The sequence below is a fragment of the Patagioenas fasciata genome, chromosome 7 (genome assembly GCF_037038585.1).
Source record: "Patagioenas fasciata isolate bPatFas1 chromosome 7, bPatFas1.hap1, whole genome shotgun sequence".
NCBI classification, from domain to species: domain Eukaryota; kingdom Metazoa; phylum Chordata; class Aves; order Columbiformes; family Columbidae; genus Patagioenas; species Patagioenas fasciata.
In genome coordinates, this window is record NC_092526.1 from 27,752,662 (window position 1) to 27,771,731 (window position 19,070).

Below are 19,070 nucleotides of genomic sequence, written 5' to 3' on the forward strand. Positions count from 1 at the left end.
GAAACTGTAACCTCTCTTTCTGTTAAAGGTAAATAAACATAACATTTGCAAATTACTGTATTGTTTAATATTCTTATAGCCAAATTGTCTTTTTTCATGCTTCTACTAGGAGTCAAAATCCTTATTCTCCCTACACTACTGCCAAAACTTCCAATTAACACCACATACATTCCAGCCAAGCTCACAGATACCACCAAAACAAGGTGTAATCTTACTCATAAGCTCATATACTCATAAGTGTTATCAAAATACATAACACACATAATTATTTGAGCCACAAAACAGCAAGAGTCAACCCTCCTACCTCACTTATTAAAGTAGCAAATACTTCAAATAATTCAGGAAGTCTTGCACAATACTTGCAGTGCAGTCAGTAGCATAAGGACTTGTAGGATTTTATGAGATTTCTACCCCAACTGAGTTAGCAGTAGTAGTCTATAAGTTTGGAAAGGCTCTTCAGTCTTTAGAGTAATCACACACAATATTTAAAAAGAGGGAAAGGGATAATACAAGACCAAACAACTGTAATGTTCTTACATCAACCACCTGGAGAAAGTCTTACCCAAACTCCACAATGATACCAATTACTCATTAATATATTACTATGATATTCATACTCATTAATAAATATTTGATCTATTTTCTATTAAATCAGCAGGTGTCTGTTTTCCTCCAACATGCAATTAATTCACCAATTAACTCAGTGATCAGAGGACGTAATTCCTTTCATAAGTAAAACATACTGTATCTTTTTTGTTCCTCATTGGTGTTACTGGAAGACGTTTTCAAAAGCTTCTTATCATAGTCATTGGCTCCTTTTACTATTTCTCTGCCTAAATTTATGACAGCAAGTCATGATAATATCATCTGCCCTTGTGTTGTCATTATTCTGCCACTTAAACAACTTCCCTGATATATTTAGAAAGACAGGAAAACAGATGTGTCACCGCAATGTATCTATAGTAAAATGGATGAGGCAGAGAAATATTAAGATGAACCTACCAAAGAGGAAAACAAACAACCTTAATGTCTGTAAATATTATATAATCTATATCTCCTCTGGAATACCTTTAAATAAACTGCTGCAAGGTATTTCACAGCAAGCTGCCTGACTCCCGTTACCGCCCGGTAACCGCCACACCAAACAGTTCCAGGGCAAAGCGCTTCTTTTTCACTTTTTTTTTACCCTTCACAAGGCCGTGTCCAGCGCTCATGCCAAACAGTCTATTCACTTCGGCCTTGCCAATGCCCTGGCAGAGCAGGCGGCCGCTCTCCTAGGAACCGTCTCGCAGCGCCCGTGACAGACGGCGGAAGTGCCGGGCAGAGCTGGTCCCTCGGCCTTCACCGACAACTGCGCCTACCGCCTCAGCGTGCCTAGTTACGCCCGCTGATTGGCGCTCCGCCTGGCCCTGCCGCACGCATGCGCACACGCTCCCCGCCGGGTGATGTGCGCAGGCTCACGGCGGTTGGGAGGTGGCGCGCGCAGCTGCTGCCGTTGGCGCAGTGAGGGCTTCGTGCGCGTGGGGCTATGTCGGGCCGGCCGCCGCGGCAGGAGGAGGGAGGGGACAGCGCGAAGCTGCGCCACAAGGACGAGCTGAGCCGGAAGGTGAACTGGGGCGGCTTGCTGCTGGGACGCGGCCCCCTGTATCCCCGTGATGCTGTTGGCGGTGAGGGGCGGGCTGAGGCTCATCCCGGGCCGCGCTGCCGGGGGGGAACGGCCCCGCGAAGCCTGTGGCGTGTGGCCTCGGGTATGCAGGAGGGCGAGCCCTAAGAGGAAGCCGAGGCCCCTGTTGATGCGGGTTTTCGTTGTAGGGTTCGTCTGGGCCTTCTGTCGTATAACGAGGGCATGTCAGTGTTGCTGTTAGCTCGTGTCAAAGTGTTCATCTCCAGGATTGTAAAACAGTGGCTTGTTTTTAATAATTAAAATGAAGTGTGTCTTTTGTCTTTCAGATTAAAGAGCAGAAGGTTGTAGTTGATGAGCTTTCTAATTTGAAGAAGAACCGGGTAAGTATTTACAAATTTCCTTTTGGCTATTTCATTTTACCATCAGAGAAATTAGTATAGAAGAGACAAGGGAGGCAACAAAATCAGAGCATGCTGTCTTTAATTTTTTTTAATACAGATTTTTGTACAGATGTGGTCTGTTGGTCTCAGAATAATTTGTCCTCCAAATGACTGTACAGTTGTGCGGTGTAGCACAGTACATTGTTGGGTCTTTTTGCCTTTTTATGTTTTATCTGAGTTATTTTGTTTAGACGTTTAAGTTGATCAGAGGACTTTATTAAGTATTCTTACTTTTCATGTCTACGTGTTTTAAAATAGAATGTGATCCCTCATGTAGGAGGAAAAGAGAAATACAGAATAGTTACAGGTTGATCATGAAATGTTTTTGATGGTACGACATTAAAATGTTGGTGTTGTCAGGGCAGAACTTACCCTTCTGGCATAAATGTTAAGGACTGTCTTGGTGGACGTACATCAGCTCTGTTGCAGTGTGGTTGCCAGAGTTGGTTGCTTTGATTTAATGCAGTGTTGGTTTTGTTTTACAGAAAGTTTATAGGCAACAACCCAATAGCAACATATTCTTCCTTGTAGACCGAACTGAAACACTATCTCAATGCAAAAGTAAGTTTGCAGTATAAAAGTTGATCAGACAGTTAATTATTTAAAAGCTGCCTCTGTAGCTGTTAATGATTTCAAAGGTATATCAAAATGAAAAACCAGCAGCTGTATATCAAATGCAAAGTAGACTTCAGACATGCTTGTTTTTCTGGGTTGGATAAATTTGAAAGTGTTTCCACTTAATAGATAGATGTGATAAAAGAGCAAGTGCTGAAGATATAGGAAGAGTGAGAACGTCTGCCTCACAGAGGAGTCACTGTTCTCCATGCCCTTTGGGAACCTGTATAGCACTTTATCCCTTTAAAAAAAAATGAAGTCTAAAAGTTACATGGGATGAGTAGGAGGAAAATAATGACAATTTAAACTGAAGGCTAAGCTAGACATCTTCACATAGTTGAAAGAATGGATCTGTGGGATTATGAAGATAGGAGAATGGATGATAAAGAGTTGATAATCGAACAAACATTAGAAATGTATATAAATTTAGAAGTATAAATTTCTGGAATGAAAATTTCTACTTTCATTTTCTTTGAGTTAATAGTGCTGACATTCTAACTGATAGTTCACTTTTCTTATTATTACAAATGTGTTAATTGTACCAATTATATACACAATAGTTGGCCATTCCCCTAATTCTTACACATGTAGCGTGGCTTTCTTTGGGAGGAAAACAAAAATTAATCTTTGTATAATTAAAGAGGATTAAGCTACAGTGGGCTATACTTTTGTTGCATCACTACTATAGCACTTTTGTTACCTAGCATTTCATGTTTGTCTCTTTAATTGAACAAATGGCTGGAGTTACTAATTTCTTAGACATACTCTTAAGCTTATCTACTTGTAAAGCCACTCATAAACTTGCCAGTTTATGAAATTGATTGTTAATGGTTTTTTTTCTTGCACAGATACTTTAGATGAATTAAAGAAGGCACATCAGGAGATGGAAAATTCAGAAAAGACTAAAATAAAGAAATAGTCCACCTGAATTCCAAGGCGCAATGTGTGGTATTTGTTGCATCGTTACTTTGAGTAGCCAGATTGCTATTCATGATTTCTTTAATGAAGACATACTCTGCTGTCTTAGAAGAAGAGGACCAGACAGTAGCCAACAGTTGATAAAAACTGCGTCTGATCTCTCTTACGAGTGTCTGTTTTCTGGCCATGTACTTCACGTGAGGGGACTGATGACTCCTCAGCCTCTGGAAGATGCCAATAACAATATTTTTCTTTGGAATGGAGAAATTTTCAATGGAGTGCATGTAGGAGATCTAGAGAATGACACTGCAGTGATGTTTCATCGTCTTGCATTATGCAGTAGTGAAGCAGACATTTTGTCACTCTTTTCATCACTTCGGGGTCCGTGGTCTTTTATTTATTATCAAGCATCTAGACACAGTTTATGGTTTGGTAGAGATTATTTTGGTCGTCGTAGTTTGCTTTGGCAATCCAATAATGAGGTTGGCAGTGCTTTCTGTCTCACATCTGTAAGTGTTTATTCTGAGCCAAGTAAACAATGGCAGGAAGTCCCAGCATCTGGAATTTTCAAAATTGATCTCAAAGCTTGTGCAACAACTAAATCTTTGTCTTTAACATTGTTTCCATGGAAGCACAGCTGCACAGAGAAAGCAGTAGAAGAAATATTCATTGAAGTCGTGGATCAAGTTTCGAAAGACTTACCGAACCACGTACCTCTCATGATGAATGAATCAAAACTATGTCTCAGAGCACCAGTTATCCCCTTAAATAAAACAATTGCTGAAGTTTCAGGTGAATGTCCAGGCACTAATATTAGCAATGTTACCCATATGGTTTCTGTAGAAACCCTTCAAGGATTTCTTGCAGAAGAATCCAAGAAAACAACAGTCCATCAGTTTATTGATGTTTTAAATGAAGCGGTGAAGAGACGGGTTTTATCTCTCTTTAGAGATGAATATCAGAAAACAAGAGAAGTTCCAAGCACGTCTAATAGGAAAGCACACATTGCAGTGCTCTTTTCTGGTGGCATTGATTCGATGGTTATTGCAGCTCTTGCTGATAAACATGTGCCTGTAGGGGAACCAATTGATCTTCTCAATGTAGCTTTCTTGATAAAAGAACAAGCTAAGCAAAAGCGTACCAATAAAGAACATGCCAACCAGGAAGTACAGCTGGATTTGCTTTGTCCTCAAGAAAGTTGTAAAGATCTTGATGCTAAAACTGTTACTTATTTATCTTGCTTTGCTGTTCCTGACAGAATCACTGGTAGGGCAGGACTGAAAGAATTAGAAGCCATTAACCCTTCAAGAACTTGGAACTTTGTGGAAATTAATGTTACACGAGACGAACTGAAAAAAATGAGGCAACAGCGCATTAAGCACTTAATTTATCCACTGGATACAGTCTTGGATGACAGCATTGGCTGTGCAATTTGGTTTGCTTCCAGAGGAGAAGGTTTTATTAACCAGGGAGAACTGAAACCATATAGAAGTCCTGCAAAGGTACTGATTGTTTTGTGCATTATGCTTGACCTGTGAATGTTAAAGCAGTTCTGTTGTTTCGGAAATTGTCAGGAGTCTTTAATATTGATAAGGCTTCTGAAATTCAGTTGCAGAATATAGAATAGATCTCTACTGATAATCTTTGTGTAATTCTGGAGTTAAAAACTGCATTCCGTTCTTTTGTCATTTAATGTGTATGGCTTTTCATTAAGCTTGAATGAGCAACAGTGTGATTAGGAAAAAAATAATGACAATCATTATCACTTTTGGTGTTCCAACTGCAGTAGTGGGTAACTGCTATACAATAGGTTAACAAATTTAGAGATAAACATTAATGAAATGGTAAGTAATGTTGTTTTGTGCCAGCATCTCAACTACTGTAAAATTACTAGCTTGTTACTTAGGCACACAGTGTGACAAAATCACAATTAATAATGGCAGAAAAGATGACTACTTGGAATCTTTTGTAATTATAGAGTCTGAATGACAGAACTACAAAAAGTAGTATGTAATGTGAAGTAAAATCTTTTTAGTAATTAGATTATTTTATCGGGAATTTGATTCTTATTACTCACTTCCCAATTCCTGATAATTTGTGTAGAGAAGAATAAACCATTTAATTTCAGGAATTTTCAGTTCACTGCTGCCTTTGCTTTTTGAGGCTTCTATTACTTTTCTACTAATTGCTACATGTTAAAAACACAAAAACCAGCACCACCAAAAAAACCCCAACAAACGCAATAGTTTGTATAAAAATGACAGCTGTGGAACACAGTTGATGTATGTGACTGATCTACTTAAGGATCTCAGATTTGCAAAACATGCAAATTCATCTTAGGTCCAGAATATGTAGAAGTGGGTAATGAGTTAATGAAACATGAGTGAAGTGAAATTGTCATTCTCCCATCAGTTACTTACTAGTGTGCACAGGTAAAAAAATCAGTTGACTGCTAGCTGGTGTCAAATTAGTAAAACAGACTTGACTGTTAAGAGACTTCCACTTTTATAGCGAATTGCAGTTGAAGGCACAGTAATGGACCAAGTGTAGTATTGGTTTTCCCTGGATAACATTTTATGTACTTAAAATTGAGTAGACAGACAATAAGACACATTTTTATTTTGTGTAATGCAGTTGTTATTAACACAGTAGCTGGTAAATTAGTAATAATCCAGATGAATATTCAGGTGACTATTTAGAATTTCTGACATACTGCGTTATATGTGGCAATGTTGTTTTTTGTTTTTTTTGTTTTTTTTTTTTTAAATAAAGGCTGGTGCTTAACAAATACTGTTTATTGCAATATAAACTATCAAAGACATTCTTCAAAAATACTGGTGTATTTGTGATGCACACAACATTATTTTCCTGTTTTTTCCTTGCCTTGGTAGAAATGTTTGTGTGTACTTTAGGTCTGATAGTGAACCTACTTCAAGTTGCTAGTCACTTTATTGTCAGGCTCCATAAATGTGTAATGCACATCCCGTCATGATTGTTAATATATTTAGAAGATGTTTATTATTCTCCTTAAGATGTAGTTAAACATTTAAGAGATGTTACATATAATTAGCTTGCACAGATATTAAAAAATATTTATTGTTTTCTTAGGTTGTGCTTACAGGAATTGGAGCAGATGAACAGCTTGCTGGATATTCTCGACATCGTGTTTCCTTCAAAAAATATGGCTTAGAAGGGCTGAATAAAGAACTTGAAATGGAGTTGGATCGCATTTCTTCTAGAAATCTTGGTAGAGATGACAGGATTATTGGTGATCATGGAAAAGAAGCCAGGTATTATTGTTTTAACATGAAGCAGAACTGGTTTTGCTGGTTAGAGTCTGCTTTTAACACTCCAACAGAAAGCTTGTTTGAAACTTCTACGCATTTTATTGTCTTGTAAGTTCTGTTGCAGTTTTGTTAATGTGTACTGTGTTGTGGGGTTTTTTGTTTTTTAAAAAGTGCTCTGTAATACCGTGGAAGAGGTACTTAAGGAAATTTAGCAACTTGAACATTAGACTTCCATCTGGAAGTTTTAAGCAGCAGCAGCACATGTTGAAATTGTCAAAATCAGGTTCATCTTAACATTTTACATGACAGTCTTCAGCACAACTTTGAAGTGTTCTGATGTGGTCACCTAGGAAATTACTTTGGAAATGACAATGTAACATAGAAGCCATGTATTTCTGTCTATGCAATAGAGGCATGATCAGTATCACTGCATTTCCTGGTTGTTAAGTCAGAATAGTTAAAGAATCATTTAATTTGTGCTTTCTTTCTCTCTTGCTACCACCAACCTGCAAAAAAATCCTTAGCTGTTGTCCAGTAGCAGAGAATACTCAGGTACATGAAAGGTCTTTTGATATGATCTTTGTGCCAGTGTTTTTCCAAATCTGTGCTTAGTTGCACATTATCAGTTTAGCAGTTGCAGTGGTGAACAGGTAATGTTGTTAATCATGTTTGTGATTAGGTATGAATGCTTGGAATTCAGAATGTTGTCAGAATTTGTTGTGTAAATATTTTTTCCCCCCCTATACAGTGTAGCTTCACACAGTATCTTTAAATACTTAGAAGTTGTCTGGAGAAGTGTTACTTTAAAATTTGTCTTGCTCTTCCATTGTATTTTTTAAAAATTTTGTTTTGTATAAACCAAACACTTCTGATGCTTATTTTTTTCTTTGCTTGAGTTTTGAAAACTTCCAGCCGTCTGAGTTTTCTTTCTCCAAGACAGTGTAACTGCTTTGGAGACTTGCTTCAGTGCTGTGACACTAACATTTAAGGTATACCTATAGTTAGGAACTGACACAGACCCTGAAGTCTTCATATGTGGTAAAGGGGAGGACCAAGACTATTTGTATGAAGTTTTAAAATCTTTTATCTTTCCTTTAGGTTTCCTTTTCTTGACGAAGATGTTGTATCATTCCTCAATTCTCTGCCCATCTCAGAAAAAGCTGACTTGACTTTACCTCGAGGAATTGGTGAGAAATTGATTCTTCGCCTTGCAGCCAAGGAGCTTGGCCTTACAGCCTCGACCATTTTGCCAAAAAGGGCTGTACAGTTTGGATCTCGGATTGCAAAACTAGAGAGCAACAGTGAAAAAGCATCTGACACTTGCAGCAGACTGAAGTTACTTTCAGTAGATGAATGATAAAGCTACATCTTGAGATGTTGCATTTATCCTATATGCAAATGAAATAAATCTTTGGAATTTTCTTAGAATGGTCTGTTTATTTACACACTTGTAAAGAGGGTTCAGGTGATGGCTTTAGAAGGGAGGGCATGGTGAGGAGCTGGCTTGGGTTGGAAGAGCCAAAACACGCCGAGGATCTCGGGCCTTGTTGCCTCTCGGAGATCTGCCCTCCACGTATCTTGCTTGCCCTTTAATCACTTGAGAAACAGACCCTTGTTGGAATTTGCTGTTTAAACCTTCCATCAGTTCAGATGCAAATTATCATCACAACAATTCTTGTCAACTCCCTCCAGCTTACATTGATAGAAAAATGGGACAAATTCTGATCAGTGTTGATTACATGGCAGAAGTTTGGGGCATATATGCCCAAAGAGAAATGTGTTGGGTTCTTTGGGTTTTCTGAATTTAATATTGATACCGATGGGGAAAACCCAAACAGATGGAAATACTTCTTGAGTTTTTGTTCAGGAGGCAAGTACTAAACACTTCTATTTAAAAAATACCTACTATTGCATGTAGTTCTGTCGAGGGTTTAGATTGTGGGGTGACAATCAAACCTTGGCAGATGTATTGTTAACCTCCTCTCCCCCCACTTCCCCCTTTTGCCCCTCCCTCTCCCCCCTTCCCACTCAGGACAGGCGATCAGGAGGGAAAGAAGGACAGAGAGAAGAGAGTTGGAAAAATTAAGGATGTTTTACTAATGCTACTAATAAGAATAGAGAAAATAATACAAAATATACAAAACCAATCTTGAAAGTCTCAGCAACTGCAGAGCCAGCACCCAAAGTCCTGGATTAGACTCTGTAGCCAACCGGAGCTGGATTCAGTCTGTCACTAGGCCTCAGTTCGTAGGGACAACCAGCAAGGTCCTCTCCTAATGTCAGCCATGAGGAAAAAGGGAAGGAAAAGGGACAAGATCCTCGTGATCTCCCACTTTTATATGAAGTATTCACATGAATGGAATGTTATACACAGGTTGGTCAGTTTCTTGGTCACCAGTTTCTCGTTGCCCCTCTTGTGAGATGTCCATCTGTGCTTATCAATAAATTTGCATTCCATTGCTAGGTTTACCAAAACATGTGTCTGGTTCTCTAGGAAAATGCAGCTAATATGAAGACTTTAGCTGACAGGCAAAATTCACTAAAAGAGAAACTTGTTTTTTAACAAACCCAGGACAAGTTCATATGTGGCATGCCTAGAAGCTGGGATTATTACTCAAGAAAGTACAGATCATTTGATCTCATGCAAAATTATAAGTTGATTTGAAATACTGTAAATCAACACATATCTGAAAGAGCATAGCTCCCACTGTGGTGTTTAAGTCGTCAGCTTTCCAAAAGTCCTCAGTACTCCAAAGTATTCTCTGAGAATGACAAGAGCTCCAAGCTTCTGAATTCTTTAAAATACATGATCTCTAAAGATGTGTGCATATATATTTTTTTAATATTTTACATAGTTTTATTTATATTATTTGCCATGCTTGTATAATTATGGTTTAAAATTAGTTGCCTTGCCTTGTTAGAGACAAAAGAATCTTCTTTCTAATTAACATATATTTCTCAGTGTATTGATAAAAATACCTTCAGCTTATATATGCAACAGCAAAGTGGATCTGACAAATAAATTTTTAAAACTGAAGAATAATGCTTACATTTAAGTGGTACAAACACATTTTTATGGCAGGCAACTATAGTATTAAGATAAACAACATATCAGACTGCAGCAGAGGTTGGCTCTTGAGCAAAAGCTTCTGAAGAAACAATTGGAAAAAATCATAGCTATCTGCAGGGATCTAGAGTACCTCAGGTTAATGAACTCTGATTCCATATTATTTGGGTTTAAAAAGAAGATGGGAATCTCAAATTTAAGTAAATGTTTTCAGCTGTATGCTAGAAAAGAAAACTGTAAATTTATGGATTTCTTTAAATTCAAATCTGACATTGATATTTTTATATCCTCTAGATATCACATCTTACAGATTTTTATATGTTTATCTCTTTTATATATTAAATACTAAAATAACCTTAGAGTTTTAAGCGGTTGTCATATTGCTACTTCTAAAAAAAACCAACAAACTAACCAAAAAAGCAAACTCATTTTTTTTTATATCTTGTGGAGTTAAAACTGAAAAAGAACTATGACTGTTTTGAGGGGTTTTTTGGACTAAATTTCAAATGTCAACATTTTAAATATGCACAGAATGAGTATTTTAATGTCCATGAGGGAACACAGTTGGTACTCTGTCAGTAAAGGATATTTCATTAAAGGTCACGATTCTAGTTTGCTGTCTGTTGTGTAATACATGCAAATGTATGTCTTTATAGCTAATGAAGTATGAGAAGACATTGTAAGACACTGAAGTTGGCATCAGAGATAAAGAATAAACAAGTTTGCTCCAGTTTAGTACTTATTTTTCCAAAGGAAAGTGCTGTAAGAACATTTGCTGATACTGAGCTGTACAAGCTGGCACAAGATACCTTAATCATAAGGACGGCGTTGCCCTAAAAAATGCATCCCCTTTAGGTGATGTTTCTAGCTGGCACAATAGCAGTCTGAGGAATCATCAAAACAGATTCACCTCAGAAGGTATAAACTATTCCCTGAGGGATGCTTCTCATTTTCATGAGGTTTAATTTGCCACGAGGTGTGCAAAGGATCCCTGTAAAGAGGCAGAACACTTTTAAATGTGAAATGAAATCAAAATTGTGCTTCAGCTTCCATGTTGGCTGAGCATTGGTAAAGCTTGATGAAGCCACAATTCTGTGGGTCGCTGTATTGATGTAGCAGCTGGGTATTGATGTAAATAATTCTTACTGCTGACTTAGGAACTGTTTTCTCAGGCTGCCTGTCATGCATCGGGCTGTAAGGCTCATGTGTTTGACATGGATATGCCAGGTAGGGAACGTTACCCCATTCCAGTCATGGAATTCAACTGTAAGAGGTAAGGGATGTGCACAGTAATATAGGTACCATAGTATCGACTTGGAAATAATATGTCTTTTCTGATTTCAGATATCCTTTTACTTAACTGAAATTGCTAAGTGTACAATGAAAGCTTGAGAAGAATAAAGATTTTCATAGCTTAAGAGAGAAAATGTATTTTGATTGCAGTTTGTTTTTAACAGATTAAACAATACTATCAAATAGGAGTTAAAGTTCTGTACATGTAGTACAGTTGCTAGCAACATATAGGGTTGCTGGCTAAACATTGTGCAACCATTTATTTTGTATAATGCAGTTACTTTTTCTGGAAATAGTGGAACAAAAGTTCTGTAGAAAAAATAAAAACCAGCATTGTTCATCAAAATAGCAACTTGTGTTTTTTCGATGCTTTAAATTCAAGCATGTGAAAATATTCTTACAAAAGCATTATAAAACTAAGGTTTAAATTGTAAACAAGCAGAGACTGGTTGAGGGATTTTTTCTTCCCTTATCTGAGCCCTGTAAAACTTAAAAATGTCCTATAGGAGACAGTGGTTGTATTATTTCATATAAGAAAACTGTTCATCTTGCTATAGATGATATATTAAATTCTAAGTAAATGTTTTCAACTGTACTGACAGCTTTAAAACTTATTTAAACGTAGTTCATGGAGATAGACTTTCAAGATGGAATTATTTTCACATTTAAAACTTAATAACTATTTGACTGTTGCAGCTACTGAATATACTTAAAAACCAAAATGACTCCTAAAATGATACAAAATGATTGCATTCTATAGGTTTTAATAATATCCAGAAGGTTAATATGCAGTGAGGACAAGGCATATATATTGTGAACATTATGGCAGTGTAGGGCTGCAGGGATCGCCAGAGGTCATCTCGTTTACATCCTTGATTTGAGTGAAGAATGAAGTATTTAATACCTAGCATGCAGTGACTGAGCAATCCATTTCAATAGGTAACACACTCCATTACTTCCCTTCCTTAAAACTGAAAGCTTTTCCTAACAATTTTTTAAGCCTTTTCTGCAAATTAAGCCAAATACTTTAATCCCTCCTGCAATGAAGAACAACTGAACACTGGTTTTATAACACATTTTAATAGACTGGGAGTTCCTCAGTGTATCACCTTCATTGTTTTAGTCGGTCTCTTACTGCAGTAAGAAAACCCAACCTTGTATTTCTTGTCTCTTACGTGTTATTCCTACAATAAAGACCAAATACATGCCTCTTTCAGCACTATATAGTTGATTCATATTAAATTTGATTCCATTATAGTTCCAGAAATCTACCTTATTATTTCTAGTTGGCATTTTATATTTCATTGTCTTTAAGTGTACAAGTCTACTGAATTTTGTTATTTTTTTTTTAAACCAAAGATGATCGTATTTGTAAGTAGGTTTTCAGAAGTTAGCAGCTGCTTTCAAAACGGTATAAGCTGCAATTTCACTGCTTGCTTCTGTGCCTTCAGTTTTCAGCCAGAATTTTTAAAAAGTACAGAAGGAGACAGTGAAGCAAACCTTTCAAGACCTTGTGTGCTCTATAATCACAGTTTATCTAAAGGCCATCAATAACTACATATTAAGCACAGATTTATCAACTGTAATCTGTTTTGTATGTTTTATTGAGACCAGAAATTTGTCATGACAACATTTCCAATTCCTTGTTACAAGGTATCGCCACTTAAATATTTCAGAAAATCTTTTATATAATAACTTGGGGCATTGCTTCCATGTGCTTCTTTTGGAAAAGCTTTAGGTATTTTTAATTAAAAAATATAATAATATTTGCTGTATAGACTCAAACACATAATGGATATGAGAGAAACATAACAGTGATCTGTTAATTGTATTTTTAGTAGCATGCAAGGAGGTTTCTGGTCCAAACAAGGGTAGTCTTGAGGGGCATGGGACATACTGGCACCACTCGACCTCCAGTTGCCCCAGTGGGAAATCTGTGTTGGATTTTATTAGCGATTTCATCCTCAATGTTCAGAGAGTTTGCAGGCAGGGAGATACTTCTGAGTAGCAAGGCTGACTGGCTTCTTGACCCCAGGAAAGGTATGACCAGCACTAAACACCAGCATAATTGTCAGATGAGGTATAATATGGAGGAAAAAAGGTTTTGCTTACTGTTAGTTTCACAAATTTCAGTCTTTCATCTACGTTGAAATCAGTGAGCCAGATGTGTACAGATACTGCTGGGCAGGGTCTGTGAAATGTGACAGTTAAGTTTATTAAATAGCGTACTATTTTACCAAAAAGATAAGCTACTTAATGATGCAGATAAACTACTAAAAGATAAATTATTTGTAGCTGAAATCCCATGAAAATGAGACTCAAGAAATGCTACGTATCAAAATGCAAATACTATTTACTCTTCCAATTTTTTTTTCTTCAATGGCGAAATTTAACCTTTCAAAAATTTATTGGCAAAAAAAAATAAGGTACATACCTTGTTGATTTGCTACATCTTGCCCTTGGGTTATAAAAAAAAAAAAAGGCAATTTGTTTGCATTTAAATGGAGGCAATTTTGAACATATGCATTATGAATTAGAAAACTCTTCTTGTCATCCAGAATGAAGAGGTGCTTAATACTTTTAAGTATTTATTCCAGTAAATACCATTGCAATGAATAACAACGTAAAAGTGTATTATACTGATTATCAAAAGGCAAGGTCAAATAACCCATTTTTCATTATGTCTGGTATGTATTATAAATATATAAACCTTATAAGTTATGAAGTGTAAACAATGGAAATATTATCATTTGAGTACGTTTATATTTATTAGCAAGTGCAGTTTTGATGTTTTTTGGTTATCATTTTAATACCTAGAACTCTTAGACATTTGTGGAACAGTAAATGGAATTGTTTTGGTGATACCACAGAGCATTCTCTGGCAGGTGATTTCCAACACTTGTAAACCAAATACCGTCAGTAAATATAACAGGTTTTATTGAACGATTTATAATTTCATTTACTAAGTTACTTGTTAAGATGCCAACCATCGTATCTTCTTTTTTAGCTTTGGCACCTTGATGGAATCTTCTTCAACTCTTTTTGAAATATCAATTCCAAGTGGAGCTCTAGGAAGTAATAAAATGATGTATTTGTTAAAAATAAATAACATTATTGTCACATCATGCAGATTCAGAGACCCATTTTACAATGAGCACAGGAGTCACAGTATTTTTGCAGATTCCCTTCACTGTTGGACTGTGTGACCTTTAAAATGGTTCATCTGAAGCTGCACCTAGAAATATCTTTACATTTACAGAGTTGTTTTTTTTTTAATTTGTAGCTGTTCCAAACTCAGGAAACACAGTTGTGATTTCAAAGCCATCTTTTGGGGACGTTGTTTTAGTTAGATTCTGATTTTAGCTGATGATTCATTTCACATCTCACTGGTGAATGCAAGACACACTAGAAGTTCACTCCATCTCTTTGCGTAGTCTACACACAGCAAATAAAGCTTGGTGTTTTATTCACTGAGATATATAAAGTAAGTTATTTTTGAAGAAGAGTATTTTATTATTTTTCATGTGGAAGGTATAGAAACATTTTTTTTGTCTTCAGACCTTCCAAGTCTGTTTTCCTGGAAATGGGAAAAACCTGAAAAAAATTTCAAGTTTAAGACCAGATGATACTTTGGAAATACTACGATTTTGTTTGGCCTTAAGCCCAGGATCTACTTAAATCCATAGAACAAGTGTTATCTAATAAGTCCTTACAAACAAACAAAAAAAAACAGTATTGTCAATAAAAAAACCCCAGTATTAGCAGATGTTACATGTCAATTTCTTTTTTTAAATTGATTCGTCATTATGAACACAGTTTGACTGGGAGCATTTTGATTTTTGTCTACAGTGACTGAGCAGCTAGAGGGAGCGTATTACAGCTTAACTTGCTCCAGTTGTTCCACACCATAATGGTGATAGGAAAACACATAGAACTGCCATTATATATGGTAGTTTAAGTTTCTGAGCCAAACAAACACAAATGTCAGACACAATAATTTCTATTTCACAACTTGATTGAAAAGGAAGTGCTGCTAACTTTTGAAGCCTATATGCACCACAAAGACACTTCTCATCAGCCTCTGCAACTCATTTTTAGTCTATGCCTCCCTCCACTTTCATTGGTCATAGTGAAAAGCGAAGAACAAGACTGCAAAGAAATTGAGTCACTTACTTTGGTTCATAGCGGATGCCATCAGTACTGTGTAAAACGCCAAGTCCTGCACGTAACCGTTCAATACCATTCCTGAGCAAGAAAGCAATTATGTAAAAATCGATGTCATAACTATCTGAACATGTGTGTGCGGTTCAGTCACCACCAACAGAAGTTCTTGACTCTGATGCAACTTAGAATGTATAGAAACACATGCGAAGACAAAACAACTCACCACGCAATCATAACGCCATTATCAGTGCAGAGTCTTGGAGGAGGACACAGAAAAGCAAAATCATTTACATCTGCCAAAGTCTGTAGACCTTTTCGTATATACTGATTACTTGCGACTCCTCCTGATACGACCTGACAGCAGTTTCCAACAGAAAAAAAAAAAGTTACCCCTAAGTACTGATGGGTCACACTCAACTAACATCCTCTTTACAAAAAGGTTATTGGATGAAATTCTGAAGACAGCAATAAATAACACATTTGAAGACTAAAACATATCTTTGAAGATGAAAACATTTAAGAAAAGAGTACGATAAAAGAGATGTCTGAATAAAAGCATTTCAGAACTAGAACAGCTGTCAAGCACTGGGGAGCACTAGGTCAAATTATGTGGCCTAAATTTTCATGGAAGGTCAAATTAGATGGTAGAAACATTTCTTTCTATCTTAAATCTGAACTATGAAAGACTTTGTTAAAATACCAGGATTAATCGTCATATAAATATTTACAATAATCTCTAATACTGACATCTTCCTCACCTGTCAAGGGACAAAGTACAACAAGGCATCTGCATCTTCAAATAATGCTATACAGTCAAATACGAAAAGGAAAAAAAATGTGTACCCACCAAAGTAGCATTTTTTGATGATAATATGCTATTTTTTATGCAGAACAGCATAGCTCGGTATGTCCGCTGGATAATGTGAACAGCCACTGCATGCTGTACAGCAGCAGCAATATCCTTAACACAGGATAGGATCTCACCTTCTTGAATACCTATAAAAATGTACGGTCAAATGGGTTTTCCTGAGAATAGGTCATCAAAAACACAGTTTAGATCTGACTTTGTTTAAAAATACCTTCTTCTTTTTCTTTTTGTATAATGGCTTTATTGACAAGGCACTGAAGTCCAGAAAAAGAAAAATCACAGTTCCGATACTGTTGCAAGGGAAGTCTGAACATGTGCTGGTGCCGGTTTCCCGACTGAGCCAAGTGCTCTATTGCTTTCCCGCCAGCCATGCTGTGGCACTCCACATGCTTTCTTAAAGACAGTCTTCTGGCTACCTAAGGAGATAATAAACAACAGACTTAGAACAGAGAGCTAAATTAATTCTTTCTGTAACTGCATCACTGTATTGTAGTCCATGGAGTCAAATTAGACACCACAAAATCCAATCCAACGTGAAATTATTAACACAGCACAATAAGAACAAGACACATGCCAGCTGCATTTTTTTTTCAAGAAATGCAATTCTAGAACAATATGGGCAAATGTGAGGGTCAAGGAATTTTTGCAGGAAACATTAATTGCCCAATTTTTATGCTATAGGGAATACACACAGACTGCCATACTGTATTACCAGATAAACAGGAACAAAGTTGTTTTCAGCTTTCAACAATCCTCTTTCTGACTCTGCTCCCCACTTTTCATTACACGTAAATACTGTTTAAAAATTCTGCTTGTGTTTGAGAACAAAGCTGCAAGTGACCAATGCTGCAGATTGTACTCAGTGATCCAGAAAACTGAAAGCCAAACCAGGCTTTTCAAACTGTACAAAAAAAAACCCCAAAACACACCAAAAAATACACACATTAAGAAATGTTTTAGTATGTATTGTCTTAAACCTAACAGCATCCTCTAAAATATCACTATCAGCCTTCTGAAATTGATGCAACTTGTTTAATGAATGTCAACTGAACTTCCAATACCAGTTTTGGTTATGTCATCTGTTTTCTAAAAGTGTAATTAATTTACGTGTGTTGCAATTGATAGTATGCATAGACTTTTAACAGCCTCTTGTGTCTTAAATCTATGGTATTTCAAAATAGACAAAAGAAAAATTTAAGTAAAGATCATATTGCACTGTATTGCTGTCCTCAGGCTGATAATACTACTACCATTATGTAGTATGACTACAATAAAAAGAAATAAAACCACTTAAAATCACTTATGTAAGGAAATATTACCTTATCCAGCATGTCCCCTGGTGCTATATCCAGGGACTGTCCAAGCAGAAGGAAATCTGAAACCCCTTGTGCTACTGCCAAGATGCAGTGACCTCCAGAGAGTAAAAGAACTAAGAAGGGAAATTCCACAGGATGGGTGAGTCTGACGGTCAGTGCGTGAGCCTCCATGTGGTGGATGGGGATGAATGGCTTTTGGTACTCCTTCACCAGGTTCAGGCTGTACTGCAGGCCCACTCCCAGGCTTAGCGCAAGTCCTGGCTTTACCGTAGTTGCGATAGCTGCAAGTTCATGTACCGAAACTCCACTGACGTGAAGCGCCTCTTTTACAACTCGCTCAATATTTTCTCTGTGAAGCTGCTGTGCCACCACAGGAATTATTCCACCTGCTCTAGTAAAAACAAAGAATTACATTTGTATTTCGTAATAGATTGAACGGGATAAAAATAGGTTTTAAACACCTCTTAACCTTGTCCTATCCTGCCTGTTTCCTTAGTACATTCTCAAATGCCATGTAAAGGGCATCTCTGCACTGAAGAGAACATAATTATCACTGGGAGGTCAGAAAGAGATGTAACTTGCCCTTTTTTTGGTACACATACACATAGAAGTATCTCAACGCTGTTCCAAGATAATGTCTGTAACTTGATATTCACAACCCCTCACTTGTCAGTTCATGGACTTAGCTGCTAATGTCTATATTTGATTTTCCCTTAAAAAAAATCGAAGCATTTGGTGGTTTTAACAGTAATAATGACTTCATCTTTAATTCAAGCTAGATAAGTAATCTGTCTCTGTTTGAAAAAAAATACTGGAGGAAACTATTAAATGCACAGCATTTCTTTCCTCACCCTTAGTAGTATCTCAAGCGGGATATGGTGTGGCCCAAGAGATTGCTCGTTATACCTACCCACTTCTTACTTAGTTTCATGGAGATTTTTATACTGATGATATTACAAAAATAACAATAAAATCATTAGTAAGGTGAAAGCCCGAGAGAAGTATATTCTTACTGTAAGTGGACTTTCTTCTGAGAGTGCAGCGCTTCTCCCAGAATGTTGCCGGCATCGTCCACCACAGCAGCGCCGGTGTCATCACAACTCGTCTCTATTCCCAGGACTAGTTTCCCAAGATGCTGTTTCCCAGAGAGAGCCGAGCTGCTTCTCAGCCACGCAGCTCGGCCGTGTTTCACTGATTTCAGAAGGCTTTTGGCAACGCTGTTCATTGTTCAAAATCAGGTAGTTATGTCTAGAAAAGACCCTCAGTTCGGGTGCAGGTTCGCTGGCAGGCCCGCGGCTCCGGGCCCGCCCCAGCTCCTTCCGCCCGGCCGGGACAGCAGCGGCTCCGGGGCGGGGCCGCGGGCGCGCAGGCGCGGAGCGGAGCGAGCAGCAGCTGCCACCGCACGGCGCCCCGCCCGACAGACCCCTGCGGAGCGGGGGAGTTCCACCCCCGAGTCAGGAGCCTTGTACACCCGACCC

At 37.5% G+C, this 19,070-nt stretch overlaps 3 protein-coding genes and 1 long non-coding RNA gene across 7 annotated transcripts in view; 2 read left to right on the top strand and 2 right to left on the bottom strand.

Moving 5' to 3' along the window:
* The window catches only part of LOC139828436 (uncharacterized), a 92,307-nt gene extending 90,915 nt beyond the window's left edge, over positions 1–1,392 (bottom strand). The window contains exon 1 of one of the 2 annotated variants that reach the window (XR_011740015.1): positions 1,069–1,392. This is a non-coding gene — a long non-coding RNA (uncharacterized lncRNA). The remainder of the gene's footprint in view (positions 1–1,068) is intronic. The other variant, XR_011740014.1, reaches the window with a different exon arrangement.
* Positions 1,393–1,444: 52 nt separating this feature from the next.
* ASDURF (ASNSD1 upstream open reading frame) lies at positions 1,445–3,667 on the top strand. Its single transcript, XM_065840326.2, has 4 exons — positions 1,445–1,606; positions 1,951–2,004; positions 2,550–2,625; positions 3,528–3,667. Exons 1-4 carry the CDS (start codon positions 1,529–1,531, stop codon positions 3,596–3,598), a joined length of 279 nt encoding a protein of 92 aa, XP_065696398.1. The 5' UTR covers positions 1,445–1,528; the 3' UTR covers positions 3,599–3,667.
* On the top strand, positions 3,621–8,312 carry ASNSD1 (asparagine synthetase domain containing 1). Its single transcript, XM_065840313.2, has 3 exons — positions 3,621–5,099; positions 6,706–6,887; positions 7,983–8,312. Exons 1-3 carry the CDS (start codon positions 3,621–3,623, stop codon positions 8,239–8,241), a joined length of 1,920 nt encoding a protein of 639 aa, XP_065696385.1. The 3' UTR covers positions 8,242–8,312.
* A 3,679-nt stretch (positions 8,313–11,991) lies between these two features.
* OSGEPL1 (O-sialoglycoprotein endopeptidase like 1) lies at positions 11,992–18,971 on the bottom strand. 3 transcript variants are annotated; one of them, XM_065840316.2, is made up of 8 exons: positions 18,606–18,971; positions 17,596–17,983; positions 16,488–16,692; positions 16,256–16,404; positions 15,632–15,762; positions 15,418–15,489; positions 14,216–14,312; positions 11,992–13,435 (listed from the first exon to the last, which is right to left on the bottom strand). In XM_065840316.2, exons 1-7 carry the CDS (start codon positions 18,815–18,817, stop codon positions 14,219–14,221), a joined length of 1,251 nt encoding a protein of 416 aa, XP_065696388.1. In that variant the 5' UTR covers positions 18,818–18,971; the 3' UTR covers positions 11,992–13,435; positions 14,216–14,218. The 3 variants fall into 3 exon arrangements, with proteins under 3 accessions (XP_065696388.1, XP_065696386.1, XP_065696390.1); XM_065840314.2 differs by having other exon boundaries at positions 11,992–14,312; positions 18,606–18,970; XM_065840318.2 differs by having other exon boundaries at positions 11,992–14,312; positions 17,596–17,978; positions 18,606–18,683.
* Between the last annotated feature and the right edge of the window lie 99 nt (positions 18,972–19,070).

Excerpts from the sequence above, each read along its gene's own strand:
- ASDURF (XM_065840326.2), top strand. The coding sequence starts at position 1,529 with ATGTCGGGCCGGCCGCCGCGGCAGGAGGAGGGAGGGGACAGCGCGAAG. Across the intron at positions 1,607-1,950 it reads AGGACGAGCTGAGCCGGAAG|ATTAAAGAGCAGAAGGTTGT; the intron begins GTGAACTGGGGC and ends TTTGTCTTTCAG. Across the intron at positions 2,626-3,527 it reads AACACTATCTCAATGCAAAA|ATACTTTAGATGAATTAAAG; the intron begins GTAAGTTTGCAG and ends TTTCTTGCACAG.
- ASNSD1 (XM_065840313.2), top strand. The coding sequence starts at position 3,621 with ATGTGTGGTATTTGTTGCATCGTTACTTTGAGTAGCCAGATTGCTATT. Across the intron at positions 5,100-6,705 it reads CATATAGAAGTCCTGCAAAG|GTTGTGCTTACAGGAATTGG; the intron begins GTACTGATTGTT and ends TTGTTTTCTTAG. Across the intron at positions 6,888-7,982 it reads GATCATGGAAAAGAAGCCAG|GTTTCCTTTTCTTGACGAAG; the intron begins GTATTATTGTTT and ends TCTTTCCTTTAG.
- OSGEPL1 (XM_065840316.2), bottom strand. The coding sequence starts at position 18,817 with ATGAACAGCGTTGCCAAAAGCCTTCTGAAATCAGTGAAACACGGCCGA. Across the intron at positions 17,984-18,605 it reads CAGAAGAAAGTCCACTTACA|AGCAGGTGGAATAATTCCTG; the intron begins GTAAGAATATAC and ends TGTTTTTACTAG. Across the intron at positions 15,763-16,255 it reads CATCAAAAAATGCTACTTTG|GTCGTATCAGGAGGAGTCGC; the intron begins GTGGGTACACAT and ends AACTGCTGTCAG.